Source organism: Mus musculus, chromosome 10 (genome assembly GCF_000001635.26).
Source record: "Mus musculus strain C57BL/6J chromosome 10, GRCm38.p6 C57BL/6J".
Classification (NCBI taxonomy): Eukaryota; Metazoa; Chordata; class Mammalia; order Rodentia; family Muridae; genus Mus; species Mus musculus.
The window spans coordinates 41,737,553-41,761,064 of NC_000076.6; the positions used below are offsets into that span (position 1 = coordinate 41,737,553).

The window sequence follows — 23,512 nt, forward strand, 5'->3', positions numbered from 1 at the left end:
CTCAGGCTGTTGGAGCTTCCATGGTTCTACCTCAGTCCTCGCTGCCACGTATGCAGCATGAGGCTTTCGGTTGGCCCTGCTGACTTCCGGCCTTGTTCTGCTCTGCTCTTTCCTTGCCATGACTCCACTCCACTCTTTTATAAGGGAAATGTTGGCTCTGTATCATTGTATGCTGGAAGCATATAACTAACTTCTGGATTTTACAGGCGCTCGGAAGACTGTGTCTTGAGTCTCAGAAGAGGCTTTGGAACAGTGTTTGGACTGTTAACAGAAACTTACAGAGATGGACTTAAAGTAATTCACATCATGAGATGAAGATGAGACTGAGGTCCAATGCTCTGATTTAAAGCTCATCTGCATGGTTATGAAGTTGATAGATAAAGAATGCAACAGTGGTGGTCAGTCTTCATTGTCAACCTGACTGGACATGGAAACACAGTTATATGAGGATGTTGCCAGAAACATTTAAATCAGGAGGGAAGGCCTATCCTGGATATAGGTGGTGTCACTGATTGGCTGGGGTCCTAGAGAATAAAAGGGAGAAAGAAACAGAACACTAGTCCCGTTTCTCTGCTTCCTGAAGATGATGATGCAAGGCAAGCAGCTGTCGCACAGTCCCACTGCCATGCTGCTCCTGCCATGACAGACTCCCACACTGTGAAACTATGAGCCCAAATAAACCCCTCCTTTGCTTACCTGCTTTGGTCAGGCATACTGTACTAGAAATGGGAAAAGTGTACAGTCAATGAGTCATGACAAAGTGTTCCTCACATCTAGGGAAAGAAATGGACATCCAATGGGAAAAAGGAATTTTTCCCCCTACAAAGGTAGTTAGCCCACCAAAGGCCTATGTTTCTTTCTCATTTCTGCCAGTTAGCCAATCGCATCAGATTGCGAGGTTAAGCTCCCAGCCATGGGATGAGATGCCATCACCACCATGGCAGGGATAAAACTCTCGTGTGTTGGCCAAAGGGGCTACTTGCTAGTCCAGTTCTGGTTCTAGAATGAGAACCTTTTTTCAAAAAGGAATCACATTGCCCAATTTCATGTTCTTTTTCATGTGTCCCTTTGTGCAGCACTGACCTTATTTTTTTCCTTAACTTCCAGGAGAGTCTTTCTATGATATATCACAATTAAAAGATCAGAACTACAGAAGAAATGATATTACAAGCAGCAAGAAAGAACCAGCAACAAAGGCAAACACATCAGAATAATGTCAAACCTCTCAGTCAAAGTCCTGAAGTCAGTAAAGCATGGAGTGATATATTTTAAGCCCAAAACATGAAAAAATATATTTGATAGGTACAAACTCAAGTCCTTTATGTCCACTAAGCCAGCACTGTTAAAGATAGAGAAACCCAGCACACAGGCCATAAAAGCAACACGAAGTCAGCCTTTGCTATGTCAGGCAGAATGTGCTGAGAAGGAAACGATGGCAACAGTCCATCCATGGGGCTTAGGAGGCAGGCCAGTGGGAGACGCTGTCGTAAGATCTCGGCCTCCACTGCACTGCTCCCGCTTACTGACTGCATGGTGAGTGTTTTCATCTCCTGTATGTCCCTGACAGGACACCACAGGCCCAAAGCAACCACCAATGGAAATGCCTAAGCAGAAATAAACACTAACCACTTTATTCATTCACTCACTGACTCACTCATTCATTCATTCATTTATTTGAGACAGGGTTTCTCTATGTAGTTTTGGAACTCGCTCTGTAGACCATGCTAGCCTTGATCTCACACAGATTCCCCTGCCTTTGCCTCCAGAGCATCAGGATTAAAGACCTACGCCTCCACATCTGGCAACCTTCCACCTTATCTTAGGTACCTCTTGACTCTGAGGTAGAGTTCTACTTTTTAATCACTTTTGAAGAGTGCTCAGCTATAGTCTCTTTAACTATTAGATCTACATCATTTTCCTCTCCATTTTAAAGCTCCAGTTATATATCCACATAGAGCTTCCTTTTTCAGTCTGATCTGCTGCCTTTTCCTATTTTCTGAATTTACCATAATTTTGTCCCTTTATTGGTCTGGGTGACATGTGTTCATTTCTTGAATTCTGTCTACTGACCATCTAGTAGATCTACTAGTTCTAAATTTCATTTTTAGGTATTTTATTCTTTCTCAAATTGGCTTGATTACATTATGGTTTCTAATACGTGAGAGAAAATGTCTTCTTCCTCCTCTGCCCATCTCTCTTTCTTTTGAGGTAGAGTCTAATTGCTGGGCAGTGGTGGCGCACGCCTTTAATCCCAGCACTTGGGAGGCAGAGGCAGGCAGATTTCTGTGTTTGAGGCCAGCCTGGTCTACAGAGTGAGTTCCAGGACAGCCAGGGCTACACAGAGAAACCCTATATTAGAAAAACCAAGAGAGAGATAGAGAGAGAGAGAGAGAGAGAGAGAGAGAGAGAGATAAAGTCTAATTATGTTGTCCTGAGAGGCTCAGGCTTCTCAGCTCAGTGGTCGCCCTGTTCTAGCTGCACCCCCCCAGCCCCCATTCCTGACTACTGCGAGCGCAGAGATGTCAAGCTGTCAGAGCCACACCTTACTCACACTAACTTGTGGGCATGCCTATGTATCCTATATATGCTGATCCATTCAGGAGTTCCATCTTCTGCCTGGTTGGTTTGGATTGAAAGTTTCTCAATGTGTTGGAAAAAGGGTTGTGAACAATCTGAGGTCTCTAAGAACACTGGGAATCCAGGACCACTGTAATTGGTTTTAGGTTTTGTTTTAGTGTCTAAGGCTTTCTAGGCTGCTCCTACCTGGAATAGGGTTTGATCTGGGTTGTTTACTTTCTTACCCAACTTGGCAAAGCCTGATACTTCCCAGCTTTTTGCTCCAAGTTGGCCTTAAGCTGACTTCCTGAACCAGAAGGGCACTTGTCAGAAGGATTGTCGCAACTGCCCTGCAGAGTCACAAATGCCTTCAGAAGGGACAAGCCACAGCATCAGGTGGAACTTCTGGGACTTAAATCTGTAGAGTCTGAACTGGTGGCTGTGCACGGTCTATCTGCTTTCTCCTCCCTCCCTCCCCCCTCCTCCCTCCTTTCCCTCTCCTCCACCTCCTGCTTCTTTCTTATCTGCTTTGCAGATTATATGTTAAGTTTTTCTTGTTTTCATTGTAAAAATGTTGGCCTAAACAGCAGAGTCTACCATTGCTGTAGGTGACAATCTCCTAGACATACACTTATATCTTACTATGGTTGTAACATGACATTTTCCCCATATTATATTTGTCAAAAGCATATTAAGTTATATTAGCACTCCTCAGAGAGAAATATGCTTACCTGTTGTTCTAGGATCATAGTCTTTTCTCGTTCTACATTGAGAACCATTCTTTTTGTATATTCCAATTGCTTCTCTAGAAGAATACAACGAGACTGGGCTGAGCTTAATTGTATGCTTATATCTAAGCAAAGACAAAAATAATGAGCTAATTAGTTGATTATTACAGAGATCAGAGAGTCATTATGTAAACTCAACCCAATGCTAAAGTGACTTTGTGTGTGCATGGTATGTGTTGTTATACACGTGGTGCAAATGTGTGTGTCTGTGCACCCATGTGTGCACACATACAAGCCAGAGGAAGATGTGAAGTGCCTTCCTCTATTGCTCTCAGCCTTACCCCCTTGAGCCAAGTCTCTTACAGAACAGGAAGATCACTGAATCAGCTGGCCAGCAAACAACTACCATCTGCCTGTCTTTGTCATCAACCCTTGAAGCTGGAGGTCTAGGTACTCACAGCCATGCTGAGACTCTTAGGTGTGCTAGAGGCTCTAATGCAGGTCCTTGTTCTTGTACAGCCATCACTGTTACTCACTGACTTTAAACACACTTTGGTGAATATCTCATTAATTATATATGACTCCATTGACAACATCTTCCCCTAAAAAGACATAAGGCATACTTCTAAAAGGGGAAAGGGGAGGAGAGAGAGAGAGAAAGAGAGAGAGAGAGAGAGAGAAAGAGAGAGAAGGAGGAGGAGGAGGAGGAAGAGGAAGAGAAAGAGAGAAAGAATATGAATGGGGGGGTTCCGAGAACAACTGAGGGAGTCCATTTTCTCTTTCTACCACTTAGGTCTCAGGAAACTCAGATCATCAGGCTTAGTAGCAAGTGCTTTTACCCTGAGATGTGTGTGTGTGCATGTGTGTGTGCGTGTGCGTGCGTGCGTGTGTGTGTGTGTGTGTGTGTGTGTGAGAAACAGAGTCTCTTGTTATATATCCCTGGTTAGCCTGGACCTTGCTATGTAGCCAAGCTAGTTAGGAACTCACAGGCATCCACCCACCTCTGCCTCCCAAGTACTGGCCTAAAGGCGTGCGCCACCATGCCTGGCTGTCTTCTGTCCTCCTAGGCACTGACTGTTCAGTGCATCCTACACGGGTGAGTAACCAACTGTTAGTCCTTTCTCTTTAATCGGTTTGGCTTTTGTCAGCTGTCTCAGTTTCTGGTTCTTATCCTTCCTTCTGTTTGCTGTGCTGTATTTACGTGTGTGAATGCTTTAGAAGGAAAACAAGAAGCGTTTTAGGGAAAAATTATACAAAGAACTCACACTCTAATTTCTTATCTAATGTTCTTTTCATAATTCCCATAGAAGTTTCTACCCTACGTACTTATCTCCTCTAATTAATTCTGGGTTCCTTAAGTTGAAACAATTATTTTCCACTCATTTTTATGTTGTTTAATTACTACCATTGCTTTACTGTTAATCAAATATATAAGCATTTTAATGATATTTATAGGCTAAGCTGGTGTTTACTATTTATTCTAAAAATATTCTAACTTCCAAATACAACGTGACTAAGTACTTCTTTTAATGACTGATTTAAATGATAGATATTTACGCACTCGGGCTGGGATGCAGCTCAGTTAATAGAGTGCTCCAGTCCCCTGCACTGCACAAACCGCCTGTGGCGGTGACCCCTGCAATCGCTACTTGGGGTGGGAGCAGGAGGGCAGGAGGGTCTGAAGTGCAAGGTCATCCTTGGCTACAGCATGTTCAAGGCCAGCCTGGAGTACATGTGAGTACGCGGAGTACATGTCCCCTACGTGTATTTACGAGCTAGGATAATAGGTATCGTGCAAGTAAGTTCAAAGTTACATTAGTTTCCCACAGACAGCAAAATGCCTAGGACCAAGGCCTCACAGTTTCTTTTTTTTTTTTTTTTAAAGATTTATTTATTGATTATAATGTAAGTACACTGTAGCTGTCTTCAGACACTCCAGAAGAGGGAGTCAGATCTTGTTACGGATGGTTGTGAGCCACCATGTGGTTGCTGGGATTTGAACTCCTGACCTTCAGAAGAGCAGTCGAGTGCTCTTACCCACTGAGCCATCTCACCAGCCCCATTATTTTGTTTGTTTGTTTGTTTGTTTTTTTCTCACAGTTTCTATGACAGAAGAGCAGAGGCAGCTGAGGCAGCTCCCTGGGCTGACTGTTCAGACTGTAAACTCTGGCCACCCCACATGTCCGAGAACCTCGGTCCTTTCACCTTTCTTTTGTTTAATCAGCTCCTGGTGTGCGAGGTTCCTCTCGTTGGTCTCCTCCTCTAGGGCCTTCTTATACTGCGCTGCTTCTCTGGACAGAAGGTTCAGGTTGTCTTCAGCCTGTGTCCTCTCCAGCTCGAGACGACGAATCTTTTCCTGGAGAGTTTTTAATGCTGAAACAAGTGCTAGCGAAAAGAAATGTGCTCGATGTTTTAAGTGAAACTCTTTGAAAACGGCTACCATAGTAACCTGGGTAAGAGTAAACCAGGAGCAGGGCACGTTTGCTTACCAGTAACCAGTAAATATGCTGTAGTGTTTAATTATATAACTAACTATACACATATTCACATAAATATACGCATATGTTATGTATGGTAAATGAAATGATAAAATAAATATATTTACATATAATATAAATAATAAGAATGATAGTACAAAGGTATACATTTCCTATGGTGTACCTTATAAAAACAATAATCTACTACTAGAACACGTGATTTCTAAGACTGAACCACAAGGAACTTATCAGGATGATTATTATTTCCAGACGCACGTCCTTCAACTAATGAGTGTGGTAACTGAGGTCTAAAGTTGTCCTCACATTCTCACCATTTTTGTTCCTTGTCCCAGCAGTAATACTAAAGATCAGGACACGCGAGGCGGGACAGCTTTTCCATGGATCAGACAAGTGCTAGGCTCGTGCACCTGGGCTTGAAGTCTACAAGGAGCATGTTTGCTACTGTGATTTTTACTTAGCTATACTGGTGTCTTCATGATGCAGATAAATTTAGAGTTAGCAGTTTTTCAAATGTGATTTTACATTTTCTATTAAGTTGTGATTTTAAATGATAAACCTAGATCTGAGTGGAATATCAATTATTCAGTTAGTAGTACATATAGTTAGGACAATGTGTGCTGGGACTTTTGTTTGCTCTCTATCTGACACCGGTAGCTGGCCCACTGCTCTGGATTACTTTCTTATGGTTTGTAAACTCAACAGAATTCATTTATTTACTAATGTCATGGAGCTGGCTTGTTTCTGTCAACCTGACAGACACAGCCCGAGTCATCTGGGAAGAGGGAATTTAAAATGAGAAGAAGCCCTCTACCAGGCTGGCCTGTGGTGCATTTTCTGGATTTATAATTGATGTGGGAGGGCCTGGCTCGCTGTGGGCAGCTCTGTTCCTGAACTGGTCATCCTGGTGCTACAAGAAAGCAGGCTGAGCAGGCATGAGGAGTAAGCAAGTGAGCTGCATGTCTCCGGCCTTGAGTCTGCCCGGGCTGCACTCAGTGGTGAGTGGAAACAAATCCTTTCCTAACCACTTAGTTTTATAATCACAGCAATAGAAATCCTAAGACAGCAACCATTATTACAGATTTTCTTTTGAAGGGTGATAATCAGATCTTACAAAGTAATTTGTAAACTATAAAATATCTCTGGAGTCCTATTTTCTAATTCAATTTTGAGGTTGTCTTAGGTTTATGTTTAAAACATTGCAATAGTCATTTTCTATAGTTACTTGGCTATGAAGGCTTTCTAAGGGATTTTCAAGGACAATTTTGAATATGTGTGAATTCTGACTGCTGTCTGAATATGATATGATTCCAGTGGCATTCTGATTATCTAGGTCAGAAGGATTCCAACTCTAGATTTTTATTCTCTCTTTTACTGATATATTTATTTACCTTTTTTATTTTTATGTGTACATCGAGTGTGTGTGGGTGTGCATGTGCCATGGCGCACGCACACAGAGGTCTGAGGACAACACACCAGCACCAGTTCCCCACCAGGTAGCTGCTTAATGCATCCTTAGCCACTGAGCCATCTCTCTATTAGTAGTCCCTTGGATTTTTATTTTATTTCCAAATTGACAAGAAACCTAATAGAAAAAGAACCTCGTTTATAAGTAGAGAGCAATCTTGAGAGGTAAGAAGAGCAGAAAGTGCTCCTCAGTGAAAGTGCCATCCTCTGAAGCCACCAAGACCAACATCACAGTCATGTGACTGAGATAAGAAATGGAGACTCATCTTCAGCCTGGTCTGCATGCCTTCTTAGGAAACCTTCCCAGGTCAGCTAACTCCAAAGAGTGCAGTGTCATGGGGCACAGAGAGCTCTGGGCACGAAGGATGCGCAAAGCCTGGAGTATGGCGGCCCAGACAGTGGGCTCTCTTGTGCACAGCCTGTGTCATGGCACCTGCCTGGACAGGGAGGAAGGAGTGTGTCTGAGGCTATAGAGTGAGACCCTGAAAGAAAAGAAAAACCTAAACAAAAACTGTAGTTTATCACTTTACCTATAGTAGTAAAACTTTATTCTTTGTTTGTTTGAGGCAGGATTTCTCTATTTGTGTAGACTAGGCTGCCTCAAACTCATAAAGATCTACCTGCCTCTACGTCTCGAGTGCTGGGGTGAAAGGCATGTGGCACCACTCCTCTGGCCTTTAATTTTTACCCCTAAAAGAGTAGTTTTCTGTTTTCAAAGACACTTTTATTATAATTGTATAATATTTATTAGCTTGTTGCACTAATCTGTAGCTTATAGCTGAAGAAACAACTATTTTTAGGACTGGTGAGTGACATATGTAAGCTCCCAGGGAACAGCAGTAGCCTCGTGATTAACAGTTGTGTGACTACTCAAAACACAATCACAGCACTTTCTATAAAACTACAGGAAGGGTACTTCCATGCCATGCCCCGCTCCTGACTTTCTGTAAAGTTTGATATTAACAACATTACCTTGGTTGTTTGGACTATTAAACATTTTAGGAGGGGTCCCAGGGTGGCAATTCTGAAATGCTTCATTTTGCGTGAATGATGGAAGATGCATTCTTTCTGGAGGGTTAAGATAGCTCCCAACCATACTCTGTGATAATTCAGAATCCATTGTCTGTGGGAAACAGAAAGACAGGGTGTGGTGTTACTGATCCCATCTGAAGGACAGATACCTCACACACTGATGGACACAGCACATAGCTGTTAGCAATACACTACCCAGATGTACATTTACAAACTTAACTATTACTACAACGTCAACTGGTTAAACTCAGCAGTAATAAAGCAGCTATTTGTTGTGTAAGCAAGTAAGCAAGTAATGAGCAGGTGACATAAATACCCGTTTTCCCAGGGGTTCCTAAGTTACATATACCCTAACCACAAAAATTTGAGTCTAGGATTTTACGTATATACTCAGAGACCATGCAGATTTTCACCAGAGCCATTAACTCTAGTCTTTCATAGTACTACTGGACATGGCAGATGGGCTTCCAAGGAAAGTCTGCATATGTCAGACTCCCAAATCTAATCCTTGATAAACACACTTCCACTTAGTGAACCTCCATTCTACTCATCTGCTGTGAACCACGGAATGCTAGCTGGTGTTATTAACTCACAGACACACTGGAGGAAATGAGGTAATATTTGTTAACAAGTAACTCCCACTGGCACAATTCTAAGCCAGAAAGCTTTTTATAAACGTAACTGAAGAATGCCATTATAAAGATACTATATATATTTTTTTTAATTTCTGCATTACATTATTTTCTGTGACTTCAGGGCTTTCCGGTTAAAAAGGCAAAATCTGGCTTCTCTCCATGATTGTATTCCTAAGAAGGGCAAAGGAGATGCTTCTAGAATTTTCTACTGTAGCTTCTAGAATTTTCTACCTCAGCTATCGCCATGACAACCTCATTTGCCTAAGTGAGGCAGGTTGGCAAACACCCAGGCTCTGCTCTGACTGTAACTGGCTACCACCTACTGAGCATGTCTCCATCCTCTTGGCTATGGCTGGGCAGACATTGTCTCTCCTGTGTGTGCGGGCTAATTCCCTCAACGCAAGATACTAAGTCATGGCTGGCTCATCACACTGGCTCGCTATGAAGTGGAGTCTACTAGAGTCCCCAGAGTATGTAAGTTCTGAAGACTGATATGTATCTTTAGACAGAAGGAGGCAGGTGAGACTCTCCTCAAAACACTGGAGTCATTCAGTATAATGCTCCCTTCTAAGTTCCTGGCTTGCCCTCCATTAATGGGCTAGGAAAAAAAAATTATGTCAGTTTCTACACAATTTGGAAAATGAAGACTCCTCTGACCCAAGTAAAATATATTTCACAAATCAGATTTTGGCACAAAATTAAAGATTAGGAGCGGTGGCACACTTATTTTATCCTGGCACTTGGAAGGCAGAGACAGGCAGAATTTGAGGCCAGCCTGGCCTACAGAATGAGTTCCAGGACATCTAGGGTTAGACAGAGAAACCCTGTCCAAAAAAAAAGTTCAGGGGAAAGAACACTTATCCACTATATACAAAGCCTGAGTTTGATCCCTAGCACCACAAAACCAGGGCCTTTGATCCCTAGCACCACAAAACCAGGGCCATGCTATACCTTTAGAATCCCAATCCCAACACTAGAAAGGGTGATACTGGAGAATAAAGAGTTCAAGGTCACACTCTGCTACCTGCGGAGTTCAGGGCCAACTTGGGTTACAGGAAATCTTGTCTCAAACAACAAGCAACAAAACACACTGGCATAGGTTTATTGTTGATAAAAATCATGACTACTCAGAAGACTGTCAATAATGAGACTTGCTTGTAATTCATGTCAAGTAGATACAAACAGCAACAAACTATCTGTAGAATGAAAGTAAAGCTCTGTGAGATGGCTGGGGGTGTGGGGGTGTGATACTTGTTGCGTAAACCTGAATTTAATCCTCAGAATCCAATTGAAGGCACATGGAGAGAAAAACCACCCATAAAGGTATCCTCCAGCATCTACACATACTCCCCCCCACCCCCCAATAAATAACTTCTTTAAAAGAGGACACGAGAAAAGCCAGTTACTATGGTTTGGATCATAATTTCCCAAAAGGGCCCATAAGCTAAGGGCTGGCTTCCTTTAGGAGGAAGACTCTAGTACAAGGGAGCTTTAGGGCCCACTTCCAAGGTGATGACAAGCTGCCTGTCCTCTTTCTGTTTTCAGCTGTTACTAACGGGCCTCCTCTGCAATGTGACTTCTATGCAATGCTATCTTTCAATGCTAGCTAGGGATAGCTAGCCAACCACACAGAAACCATGAGCCATGATACCCCACTCCCCCAACCACCCATCCCCAATCCCTAGTCATCTCACTACGTAGCAATGACTGGTCTAAAACTGTTATGTAGGTCAGGTTAATTACGGGCAAGCACCATCAGGCCCAGCCATCTTTCCTGATAAACTGATGACCTCAGTATTTTGTCAGCACAACACAACAGGCTCTGGTTGACAAGTTCCCACTGTAGTGTGGGTTCTTGCTTACAACGTGCTCCTGTGCTGTAATCAAGCACACATACCTAGCAGCTGTTTGTTTACAGAAACAGCTGAGCAATCCTAGGAGGAAAACTCTCTGGTGGAAGACAAACAACTACAAAGTCTCACCTAAAAGCCAAAGCCCTACTTGGTTAGGGAAAGGTGTGGCTCTGAACTGCATATAGTCAGGTCATTCTAACCTTCTCTAGTTCATGGGACCTAAGGAAAGAGGAAGAGTGAGGGAAGAGAAGCAAGGCGAGGTAGGGAGAGTGGGAAGATGCACCTATAAGCGACATATTCACAAGTATCTCTATGAGAAGTTTCTGAAAACAATGGAAAAGCATTTTGTATGGCAAAGGGCAGAGCTACCTAGCATCACTAAAAGGACCTTAGACACCAGGGAGATGGCTCAGCCATTAAAATACTGCTCCTGAAGAGGATAAGAGTTCTGTTTCCAGCACCCACAATGGGCACCCTATAAACAACTACCTGTAACTCCTGCTCCAGAGGGATCCAACACCTCTGGCCCCTCACATACCTGCATTCATTTGCATATACCCACACATATATGTATTTTAAAAATATTGAACAAGAGAACAACACACAATAGACTCCAGCCGTGAAAGGCACCAAGGGAACCTAGTGAATTTTGTAGAAATATGCAAGTAGGGGCAACGTGGGTCTCATTTGTATTAAGACTAGGGAAACCATTATGTCTAGAACCATTTGTGACAACTTGTGAGCATATAAGGAAATTATTCAGCATCCCTGGCTTCTATAAAGTTAATGTAGCTTGCTGGGCACGGTGGCTCACACCTGTAATCCTAGCACTTGGGAGGCAGAGGCAGGAGGATCAGCAGCTTAAGGACATCCTCAACTAGCAAGTTAAGGCTAGAGGCGAACTGGGCATGCACATGCTCTCGTTCTCTCTCTCTCTCCCTCTCTCTCTCTCTCTGTTTCTCTTTCTCCCCTCCCATTCCCCTGCCCCCCAAACTCTGGGGTATGTATTTCTGTCTCTCTACATACATACACTTTGGAAAAGTAAACTTCTAAAATTACAAGTAGCCCAATCCATATGGTGCCACTTGTATTTTTGTATTTACATTCTTTTAGAGGTTGTTTTTATGCTATGGACAGGAGAGCTTTTCCTGCATGTATACACGTGGGTGTGCCATTTGATGCAGTGCCATCAGAGGCCAGATGGTGTGCGATCCCCTACAACCAGAATCCAAATGGTGGGTGCTGGGATCTGCACCCAGGTGGTCCACGAGAGCACTAGCAAGCAGGCTTAACCACTGAGCCAAGACTTCAGCCCCTCTGTTTACACTCTTTAGGTACATAAACATGTACAGTAAAACCAAGAAAACCAGAAATATTAAGGCATAATCCAAAGACCTAAAAGAGTCAAAAATTTTTTAATATTTCTTTTATTTTTATTCATATGTATGTATGTATGTATGTATGTATATATATGTATCTGTGGGTGCCTTCAGAGACCAGAAGGAGGCATGGCACCTATAGAGATAGATACACAGATGGCTGTGTGCGGCCTGATGTGGGTTCTAGGAACTAAACTTAGTTCTTCTGTAATAGCATTGTGACTTTTAAGTCAGTGCGGGCTATGCATCAAGACCCTACCACAAAAAGAAAACAAGAGTAATCAACAGGTTTCTTCTTAGTATCTTAGAATTTGATTTTATAAGACACAATTTGTGCTTACAGGGCTATAGAGATGGCTCAGCAGTTAAGAGCACTGACTGCTTTTTCAGAGACCTGGGTTCAGGTCCCGGAATCCACATGACAGGGAACTGTAACCACAGCTCCAGGGCTCTGACTCCCTCGTCTGGCCTCTGAGGATACCAGGTACACACATGGTGTACAGACATACACACAGGCAAACCCATACACATAAAAGTAAAATTGTATACAATACATATAGCTAAAGGAACACTGTAGTACACTGGCACACACCTTTACTGTATTGGTATTCATGGATTTTAAACTTTACATAAATGGACTTATACATTTTTCACTTAAACAACTTGGCATTTATGGCATTTGTTTCCATTGTTGCCTTGTCTGCTCTGGGGACTCTGTATCAGGCCCCTCTTGCTCCAACATAACATGAGCATAACGTTAACATAACGTACCTGAAGGACAGCCTCAGCTCCAGAACCCAGGGGGACCTGTGAAATCTTTCCTGACACTTCACTCCACTCTGAAATTCACATTTCCTGCTTGCTTGCTTGCTTCCCTCCCTCCCTCCCTCCCTTCTGTGGTGGCTGGTCCCAAGAATACTCTGAACACTGCACCTCCATGACGGGGCCGGCTTCCTGTCACTCCAAGCCCAGCCACCGTGCCTCCTCACCATTCCTTGCTGCATCTACATTCCTCCTTCATAAAGTCTGCATCTTAAAGTCCAGATTAGTTAGCATTAGGGCAAATTTTATTAATTTTTGCATCATAATATCTCTCTTACATTCTTTTAAAAGTTAATTGTGCAGGAGCTGGAGAGATGGCTCAGCTTTTAAGAGCACTTGCTGTACTGCAAAAGATCTGAGTTCTGTTCCCAGCACTTAAACATCAGATGGCTCCCAACCCCCTGGAACTCTAAGTCCATGGGATCAGCTATGTTCTTCTGGCCTCTATGGCCTCCACCTACATTCCTGTACATACACACATACATACAAATGGAAAATAATGTAAGTCTTGAGCAGTCTTAAGAAGAAAGGTAACGCTGCTGTCTGGTTCTGGGTTGGAAGCACTATGATGCTCTCTCTATCTTCCACCTTCCCAGCATGGCTGGCTGGCTGTCTCTCTGGGGACTATTGTAGCTTTGCAGTAACTGTCATGGTGTGTTTAGGTGTGACTCTCTTTTTCCATAGCCCTATTTGGGATTTATTTATCTTCTAAAACCTTCCTACATCAGTGTGAGAAATGTCCCAGCTGTCACTGATTTTGACTATTGCTTCTCTGTGGGATGGTAAAACCATGACAAGAAGCTTGGTAAGGTAGAGTGGGTCTGAGACCCAGAGACCTGGTGGACATATACCTGAGATTTAGGCAACTCCACCGCTCCCTGCCAGATTCCAGGCCTGGAATACAAGTCGCACTCGACACATAAGGAAGCTTGATCTGTGGTCATGTAGGCACAGAACAGAGTTCTCCATGCTAATGAAGTACCTACAGGCCCTGAGGGTTTAGCCAATAAGCTTCCCTTTCCAGACATTCTATCTCCCAGCAAAAGGTATTTAATCTCGGGTCCACCCGAGAAGTTGGCATGGTACGGTATGTATCCATTTTCCACGATGAGCAGTCGTCAATAAACAGCTTAGAACAGTGGACTGTCTCTTTCATCAAGATCTGCCGTGGGGAGCCATGAAGAAGGCATTTGACTACCGCGCTTAATTCTCCTGTAGAAGGCTTCTCTGCGCTTCAAGCCACAACCACCACAAAGCTAAGGACAATCACTGCTGAGTTAAACCAGAGCTCCCCTTGGTCCCCACCCCAGACTAGATGCTGTCCTCAGCCCGCAGGCCCCTGACTCTGTTCCCAACTCCTCGAGACTCAGTGACACCCAGATGCCCATGAGTTTGGGTGCCCCCAGTCCCAGCCCCATTGAGGCCCTGTGGACCCCCAATACTTTGTTCCTGATTTCCGGGGGCCCAGAAGTCAGCTTCGGCCTTCTCATACCTCAGCCTGCACTTCCACTCTGGGAGTGGCGTCTCTGCTTCCTTGAAGCCCAGCACCTGCCTCAGCGTCTGAGTCAGCTCTGTGGGAAGCGCAGCCAAACTCCCTGCAGAGGCAGGCGGAACAGGACGGTTTTTCTCTAATCTCACTGGACATGACTTCACTTTCTTAGAGGTTGCTGAGTTTGAGTCTCAGTCACTCACTCTCCAGCAAGCCAAGAATGCTCTAACTTTTAGGAGGTAATCACTGGGGGCGGGCTTTGAGAGGAGCGCCTAGCCACACTTCCTGTTCTACTTCCTGTTCCTAACTGCTGGGTGGGCCTCAAGCTCCAGCCGCCTTGCCCCCCCGACCTTGGTGGGCTCTGTCCTCTGGAATGGTAAACAGAAGCAAAGCCGTCATTCTAAAAGTAGCTTGCTAGCAGCATATTCTTACAGAAAAGTCTCTCGACAAACTTACTTTTCTTTGATAATTTGAGAACTCAATCTCTGTCATGTGTGGGGTCTGCTACCTGTTTGCAGTGGCTGGTTAATTTATGGTCAGCGATTTCGTTTTTGTGAGTGGGTCTTGCTCAAAGCACCCAGATCATGAACTTAAGAGCCTCCCTCCTCAGCCTCCGGAGAGCAGGGATTACAGGTGTGATCACAGTGCATCTTGGAATTTCCATTTCATATGTCTTCATTTTTTGCATTACAGCCAGGCCTTGCACATCCCTAACTGGTACTCCACCAGTGAGCCTTATTGTAGAATTCTTGGTTTTCAATTAATTTCATAGAACTGAGGAATTCTTTGAAGTTCATGTTTAAATCATTCTGGGAATGTCGCTCAATGGTGGAGTGCTTCCTACCATGTGAAAGCCCTTGCTCTGACTTCCTACGTCACACACAAAAAAGACTCTTCTGCAAAGGTGATTTATGCTCATTCCCGATAGGTCTCTGCAATACCCAAACCCCATTAAAACAAACTTTTAGGTGGAGACCTTGGGGGTGGGGGTGGGAGGCTGGGCACAAATTCAGACACAGCAAGGGCTGTGATGGGAAGTTCTCAGGACAGGTCTATATTGGGGATTGGTTCCAATGCTTTGAAATAACCTGGTCCTCAAATTGGGAATCTGCATGTCCAAATGCTGAAGGTCCTTGTCCCCGATTGGTTTTTGATCGATTAATAAAGATACCAGCGGCCAATGGCTGGGCAAAGGGATATGGGGCAAGACCCTTAGATTTGCATGGGCTAGGGCGAGAGGTGGGGGAGGGAGGAGAAGGAAGACTTGGGGGAGAAGGATGGGACATAAGAGCTGCAGGAGAGAAAGCCAACAAGCCATGTAAGAATGCAGGAAAGTGGCCAATTCGGGGATTAGGGTGACAGGCGGAAGTTTAGGAGTCTCAGGAATACTGCAGGAGGTCATTTGCTATTAAGGGAAGGTTTAGGAGTGCCCAGCCTTTGAGCTAGTCACACATGTCAAAAATTAGATGGTGTATGTGTGTGTGTGTGTACGCGCCTGCATGCATTCGACCCACTGGGAGCCAAGTGGTGCAACCCTTTACAGCTACAGGTGTACTCATTGTAAAGCCAGGGATAAACATGGGAGTGCATGCGGGTCTGAAGTTGGTCTCAAGAGCTGGTTATTTTCATAAACCATCCATGCAATGTTTGACACTTTAGGCATCCTTTCTGTATACTGTCAGGTTTGAACTTCTGACTCAGCCAAGAATAAGGCTTCTCTTTGCCATGCAAGCAGCTTCCTCTTAAAGCCCACGATCTGAGCCTCGAAGGACCAGAAGACACCTTCAGCAGCAGACAGGGCTCACCTGCCCTGTGCAGATGCACTTTCTTATTATCTGGACAGTCATATTGTTCTCTTACTTTGGTGCCAATTCAGTCATGCTATTAAAAAAATATTCTACAAGTTTTTATACAGTATTTTCCCATATTTTTGCCAGAGAAATTTCTATCTAATTTGTATATTGCTTGAGAAAATTGTTTTAAAATCCTTTAAAGATACCAGCTGTTCCAGACAAATCCTCTTTGGTCGCACGCTGGGGATATTTACAGGTCAAAGCTTTTCTGCCTCCTTCCTGCTCTAATTCCACACTTACTGCACATTATAAAATGTGCTCTCCTTCTACCTCAATTAAATAAATGCTATGATTGACCATTCACTAAACAGCTCATTCCCAGGAAAACAGATTATACTGTAAACAACCCATAGACTAAGAAGTGTCAGAACATTAATTATATACGGAAGTGTAACTGCAAGTTTAAAAAGTATGCAGTGGCTGGGTGTTGGTTGCGCACGCCTTTAATCCCAGCACTTGGGAGGCAGAGGCAGGCGGATTTCTGAGTTCAAGGCCAGCCTGATCTACAGAGTGAGTTCTAGGATAGCCAGAGCTACACAGAGAAACCCTGTCTCGGAAAACAAAAAAAAGTATGCAGTGACTTTATAGAACTACGCATCATGTCCATTAAATTCCAGAAACTCAGATGCAACCCTTCAATGACTTTTACATAAAAGGTGTTATAGGATCAGATTATCTTACATTTACTATATTTATATGCAAATATATTTAATGATCTTATGACATTGAAAATCATCATTAACTTTAAAACTAGCATTTGTACATTTGAAAGAAAAAAAAGTCCCCATCATAGGAAGATGGATCCTGGCAAGAAACATCAGTAGGTAATAAATTCAGAGCAAACTTTTGACTAGGTGGGATCTTTTGCATGGTCCTATAATGAAGTCACATTGGTTGCTAATAATATGCAGGAAAAGTTATACAGAAAAATTAACTAAGGCTGTTCAGATGATCATCATCACCTGTGAGAAGCATCACCACTCGCGGCTGATGGGAAGTCCTGAGAAGCACACAACCGCACCGAGCTGGCCAGGGATGCAGAGCAGAGGCATTACAAAGGCCTCAAATGGCAGTCTTTCAGCTTTTAAAAGGGAGGAGGTGAGTGGTAACTGTCAGTGTCATAAAGGACAGTTATGCGTCCAGACATGCATTCAGAAGAACTGAGAGCAGCCCCTCAAGAGGGCCCAAGTATACTTCTCACTCTAACACTAGTCTAGACCAAAGCATGAAGAGTAGGAGTATGATGTAGCCTGGGCAACAAAGGAACACATGTCTAAAACAAAGAAAAGACAACAGATAGTAACATTTACTAACCTAAAAATCTCAAAGGCATCAGATTCTGGTGTGTGCTAAAATAATGGCTCGGGGATATTGTGTTAAGTGAAGCAACCCAGACACAAAAGGCAACACCTTATTGGTGCATTTGTATGAGGCATCTAATACACAGTTCAACCCAAAGAACAAAGCACAATGGTGGCCCCCCAGAAAGGAGTAAGAGATAGGCGTCTACTTTCAGTTTTTCCGAAAGAAATGTCAAAGAACATCAAAGAAATTAGTAAGCTACAAAAAGAAATATCAAATATGGGTCTGTTCCACCAAATACAATAAAACTTGTATTTAAGACAAAGAACTAAAATCCTTATCTCCAAGGTGGTGGTGGATCTTTATTCCCAAAACTGGATAGGCAGAGGTAGGAGGATGTCCGAGTTCAAGACCAGCCTGATCTATAGAATGAGTTTCAGGTCAGCCAGGGCTACACACAAGAAAACACTGTACTGAAAAACCAAAATAAGTGAATGAATGAATGAATGAATAAATAAATTTTTATGTCTCCCACCTTGTAAGACTTTGTACAGATGTTTCATCCCTGGCCCCCACTGCTCCATTCTAGGAATCTGAAGGCCTGGAACCATCCTTCATTTCCTCACACCAGTCTTTTTGGGACTAGCTAGGTAGAATAAGAACGTGATGTCAGGTCCTAGCCAATGGGAAAAGCTCAGCCAAATGCATTTTCTGCCTTGGCATGCGTTGGCTCTTCTGGAACACACCATCCTCTTGACCAGAAGTCAACTTTGCCTGGTCCAGACACCTCAGCTGGAATGGCGGTCTCTCTCTCTCTCTGTGACCTGTACTCACTTCTAACTAGCATACAGCAACTAAGAAGTAACTTGCTCAAGGTCATTTAGCTACTAGATGGCAACGCAGGCAGCCTACATGTGAGAAAAGACACTCAGTGGTTAAGAGTGCTTGCTGCTCTTGTAGAGGATCCAGGTTCAGTCCCAGCACCCATCTAACATGGCTGATAACCATCCATAACTCTAGTTCCTGAGGACTGCCATCCTCTTCTGACCCTCAAGAGTACCAGATACATATATATGGCACACTGATATGCATGCCAGCAAGACATTTATACACATATGATAAAAATAAACTCTTCTCCCCTGTCTTAGTTAGGGGTTTACTGCTGTGAACAGACATCATGACCAAGGCAACTCTTATAAGGACAACATTAAATTGGGGCTGGCTTACAAGTTCAATCCATTATAATCAAGGTGAGAACATGGCAGTGTCCAGGCAGGCATGGTGCAGGAGGAGCTGAGAGTTCTACATCTTCATCTGAAGGCTATTAGAAGATTGTCTTCCAAGCAGCTAGGATGAGGGTCTCATTGCCCACGACTACAGTGACACCTAATCCAACAAGGCCACACCTCCTAATAGTGCCACTCCCTGGGGCAAGCATATTCAAACCATCACACCACCCAAAAGTGATTTGTGTTTAGCAGATCTATGTTGGTTGTTTAGATGATTCAAAGATGGCTAAGAGTAAATAAGCATTTGAAAGGCATCAGTGTATAAAATGAGTATCATTTACATACCATTTGTGTGGCCCATCTCTAATGCCTGCTAGGTCCAACCTAGGTCTATAGAAATAGAAACATGGTTTTAATTAACTCCTTGATTGAATATTATGAAAATTTAAGTTGAAGATCATCAAAGAGGAATCAAGAAAGAAATGCCTCAAAAGACCTGGGGTTTATTAAGTGTCTGTCATGAGTATGAACAGTTTCTGAAATGGATGGTAAGGGTCTAAGCAAGTATCTGATGGTCAAACTTAAGCCTCTGCTCTATTATAATGTACTATTCTTTTGTGCACCCCAAGAACTGAATACCCCAAGCATATAAAAGCTGGAAGAACATAAAGACGAAAGATACAACAAAGAATAAATGAAAAATAAACCTATCAGTCAGAAATTGACAGTGGGTGGGTGAGATGGCTCAGTGGGTAGAAGCTCCTGCCAAGGGAATGGGGTTTACTCTATAGAACCCACATAAGGTGGGAGGAGAGCCGACGTCACAAAGCTACCTTCTACCTCCACATTCATGCTGTGGCATAAGCAACCCCCATCACACACACACACACACACACACACACACACACACACACACACACACACACAATAATGTTCTGGATGGCTCTGTGCTACTTGCTGTCCTGGGAGAGGCTCTCAGGAATGAGCAATGAGTCACGTGCTCAGGTGGCTTCTTGTGAGCCAATCACTGGGCGAGCAGGCGGGACTTCCAGGTTGGATGGAGGAAGAGAGGAAGGATGAGAGAGTTTGGGCCTTTTGGAATGTGGACAGCATGTGGGTAAGATGTAGCTGCTAGAGTTTCCTGGAATCATGGCAGATCCGCAAAGATTTGCCACCATACGAATCATATTTTAATAAGGCTTACAAGATTAGGTTTTAGTTGTTGGGCCCAGAGACTGAGTTACCATTGTTTCTGAACTGAGTTTGTGTTGTACTTTCCTTCACATGGTGGCTCGTCTGGATTTAAGAGAGAAAGATACAGCAGCAAAGCACGGGTTTGCCAAATGTGCACCACAAGGGGATTTGGAGCATGAGGTTGGCGTGGTAGTGACCCACCACTAGAAACCTAGTGAGCTGGGTGGAGATGTTTTGGGAGTTCCAGACCAGAGAGTCTCCACGAGATAAAACGGGTCAGCCATCAGTGTTTGGCCGGTCAGGCCATCAGGGCAGAGGCACAAGCCTGTTCATCTTTTTAAATATTTCCCACATTATAATACTAGACATTTTAAACATTTTTTTCAAAACAAAGAAAAATAATATAAAAGAAGCTTGAAAATTTCTATCTAGTCATTATATCACAAACACATTTTTGTATAAAAATTGATACTTTGGGGCTGGAGAGTTGGGTTAATGGTTAGATTGCTTCACAGGCAAGCATGAGAACTGGAGATTGAATAGCAGAACCCACATAAAGCAGGGTGCTTCATGTCTGTGATGCCAGCACTACCACAGTGGGACAGGAGGCAGAGTCCCTGTAGGCTTGCAGGCCAGCTAGTCTGGAGCCCTCAGAGAGATGCTATCTCAAGGTAAAAGGCAAGGCCTGATAGCCAGGGACAAGCTGACACAAACCAGATGAGGCATGTGTTCCCCTCACCCATTAAAAACAAAACCCCACATACACATACATGTACATACATGCACACATATAGAGACTAAAAAGGAAAGGGTTAATCCTCTAACAAAGCTTGCAACCTGAATTCATACTGTCAGCAAGGCCAAAAACGGAACCACAAAATAAATTTAAAACCCTTTCAGGCAGGAATTTAATTTTAAATGCTCCCAAGGGGTGAGGGTGCATCTCAGTATGCTCTTAGTAGAATACATTCTTAGCATGTGGAAGGTCCTTGTTTAGTCTCTAGTTTCTCTTCTCCAAAGAAGGTATCAAGTTTGTGGCAAAAGTAACTGGAAGATGCAAGCACAGACCCTTTCTAAAGCCATCTGCCTTTAATCTGAGCCAATTAGAAACTGTCTCTCCACTTAAGACACTTTTAAAACTGCCCGAACACCAAAGTATCAGCCTGAATATCAGCCTGAATGCCAGGAACCATTTCTTCTTAAGTGTGGGCCATGTTTTTGGGCTCTCATTTTTACACAGTTTGATTTGTTTTTATAAGTATAAAAACAAACTATTAGAAAGTACAAAAATTCTTTTCTCATCACATTTATCCATTTTTTAAAAAGTGTGTGTGTGTGTGTGTGTGTGCATGTGTGTGTGTGTGTGTGTGTGTGTGTGTGAGAGCTAACTCATGGGTGCTGAAGGGGCCAGAAGAAGGGTTGAGCCCCCTGGAGATAGGAGATAACGAAGGCTGTAAGCACCTGGGTGCTGTCAACGGGACCCAGATCCTTGGAAGAGCATCAAGTGCTCTTGGCTGCTGAGCCAGCACTCCAGCCCCACACTAGCTATTCTCATTAGCCCTCTAAGCACAAAACATCCCATCTACTTATTAAAAACAACAAACACCGGTACCCCAGAGTCCACAAGCATGCTCACACTCTTTGGAACTTGACTGCAAAGTTCTGCACACTGCACAGGTCCTGGTGACGGTCCAGACGCACCAGGATGAAGAGTAAGCTTTGTGCTTGCCAAGGACCACGATTTACGGTCCTGATATGATAAACTGTACTCCTAGAACTCACGCCCACTAAGTTAATAGTCCCACTGTATTCAGAGTATCCTGGCTCTCAAAAAAAAAGTTAATTTTTTCTCAATGATACCACACTTTTTTTTTTTTGAAGTGCAGTCCTGGTTCAAACAGATTTGCCATTTTTCCCAAGGAGTGCAAAACCACTGAACAAATTACATATATTCCACACATGTATAGAAAATGTGTAAAGCCACAAATTCCACTGTACAGCAAGCACATGACCCAAACAGTCCCCACTAACTCTGTCAATGGCAATAAGCAGCAGCTGAGAACTGACTGCCACAGGGAGTCTGAGGCTGGCCGGATGCGAGTCTTTTCCGATGGAGCAGGTATACAAACAACCAGGCTCATCCCTGCTTGCAGGGCACAGGGGCCCTCAGTCCTTCCACACCATCCCAAGTACAGCAGTTCCTATAATTTGAGCTGACTTGTATCCCTCCCTCCCTCCCTCCTACCTAGGAGGAAATGTCCATGGATGTAGACATGTGAGACATAGGATGTAAAGCAGCCTTTCCCACAGCCTTACCTTCGGCTCATTTCTATTCCTGTAGACATAAAGGAGCATGGGCTCCATACACCACCGCTCTTTCAGTCATGTTACAGTACTGTTTCCATGTGGAGCTGAGGAACTTCTATTGTTTTTAAAGTGAGTCTTATTATCTTTAATTTATGTGCATGAGGTTTTGCCTACACACATCCCATAAGTACCTCGTGCCTATGGGGCCAGAAAAGGGCATAGGTCATAGGTCTCTTGCAATTAGAGTTGCATATGGTTTGAGCCACTGTGTAGTGCTGGGAGTCAAGCCTAGGTCCTCTGTAGAACAGCCAGTGCTCTCAAGTGCTCACTCATCTTTCCAGCTCCAGCGTCCACTTTCAATGTCAATGTCCATGTACTGAGTAACTGTTAGGATAAAATCTTTCTGTACAATTATAATACTAAATTAAAAGTGTCCTTTAAAATGTTCATAATCAGAGAAGGGGTTAGAAGGATGATTAACACTAAGGATGTCTGAAAAAGCCATGTGGAAACCAACTATTTGATAAGCTTCCTAAAGACAAGCACAAACATGGGGACAACGGACAGGAGAGAGGAAAAAGGAGGGGGGGAGAGGAGGCGAGGGAAGAGGAGAGGAGAAGAGAGGGAAAAGGGGGGTGGGGAGAGGTGGGGAGGGGAGGAGGAGAGGAGAGACTCATAAAATAGTCTGTTGAGTCCTCCCACATGGGCTTATGTCATCCCAGAAACCATAGGTTGCTAAGTAAAAAGCATAGTGCCGGGGTGGGGTACCTCCCCCTACACTGTTGGTCAGAGGGGTCCCAGAGATCCCCAAAACAATCCAAGTTCTTGTCACTGCTCTCGTTGCTCATTCCTTTCTGGTTGGATTTAAGGCCCACTCCCCCAGAGGGCCCGAGTGTTTGGTCCAGGCTGGGGGGCTCACAGGACCTAGAAGTGAACCTAAAGGGACATAGTGGCAAACTGTCTTCTCAGTCTACCTCTAGGTTATTGCACCTCACAGACCCACCGGAGAGGGAAGTTTCCTTGTGCAGTGGATGATGGTTAACAAAGCAGCTGATGACAAGTGCAGAGAATGGGTGACTGCCTGCACAACACTTCTTTAAAGGGACATCTGTATCACAGCCCTGCCCTGAGGCTCAGGAAGCAGTGCAGAAAGGGCAGCAGAGTGATTGTC

General features: G+C 43.8%; 1 protein-coding gene and 1 long non-coding RNA gene across 5 annotated transcripts in view; one reads left to right on the forward strand and one right to left on the reverse strand.

Moving 5' to 3' along the window:
* Positions 1-23,512, reverse strand: part of Cep57l1 (centrosomal protein 57-like 1) — a 91,029-nt gene that overhangs the window by 18,713 nt on the left and 48,804 nt on the right. For 3 of the 4 annotated variants that reach the window (NM_026643.5, NM_001243074.1, NM_029132.2), the window contains exons 3-5: positions 8,219-8,369; positions 5,490-5,669; positions 3,288-3,409 (exon numbers count right to left, since the gene is read on the reverse strand). In NM_026643.5, coding sequence (NP_080919.3) covers positions 3,288-3,409; positions 5,490-5,669; positions 8,219-8,366 — 450 coding nt within the window. In that variant the 5' untranslated portion in view covers positions 8,367-8,369. The remainder of the gene's footprint in view (positions 1-3,287; positions 3,410-5,489; positions 5,670-8,218; positions 8,370-23,512) is intronic. The other variant, NM_001243075.1, reaches the window with a different exon arrangement.
* The window catches only part of BC048559 (cDNA sequence BC048559), a 34,014-nt gene continuing 19,670 nt past the window's right edge, over positions 9,169-23,512 (forward strand). The window contains exon 1 of the long non-coding RNA NR_152819.1: positions 9,169-9,387. This is a non-coding gene — a long non-coding RNA (cDNA sequence BC048559). The remainder of the gene's footprint in view (positions 9,388-23,512) is intronic.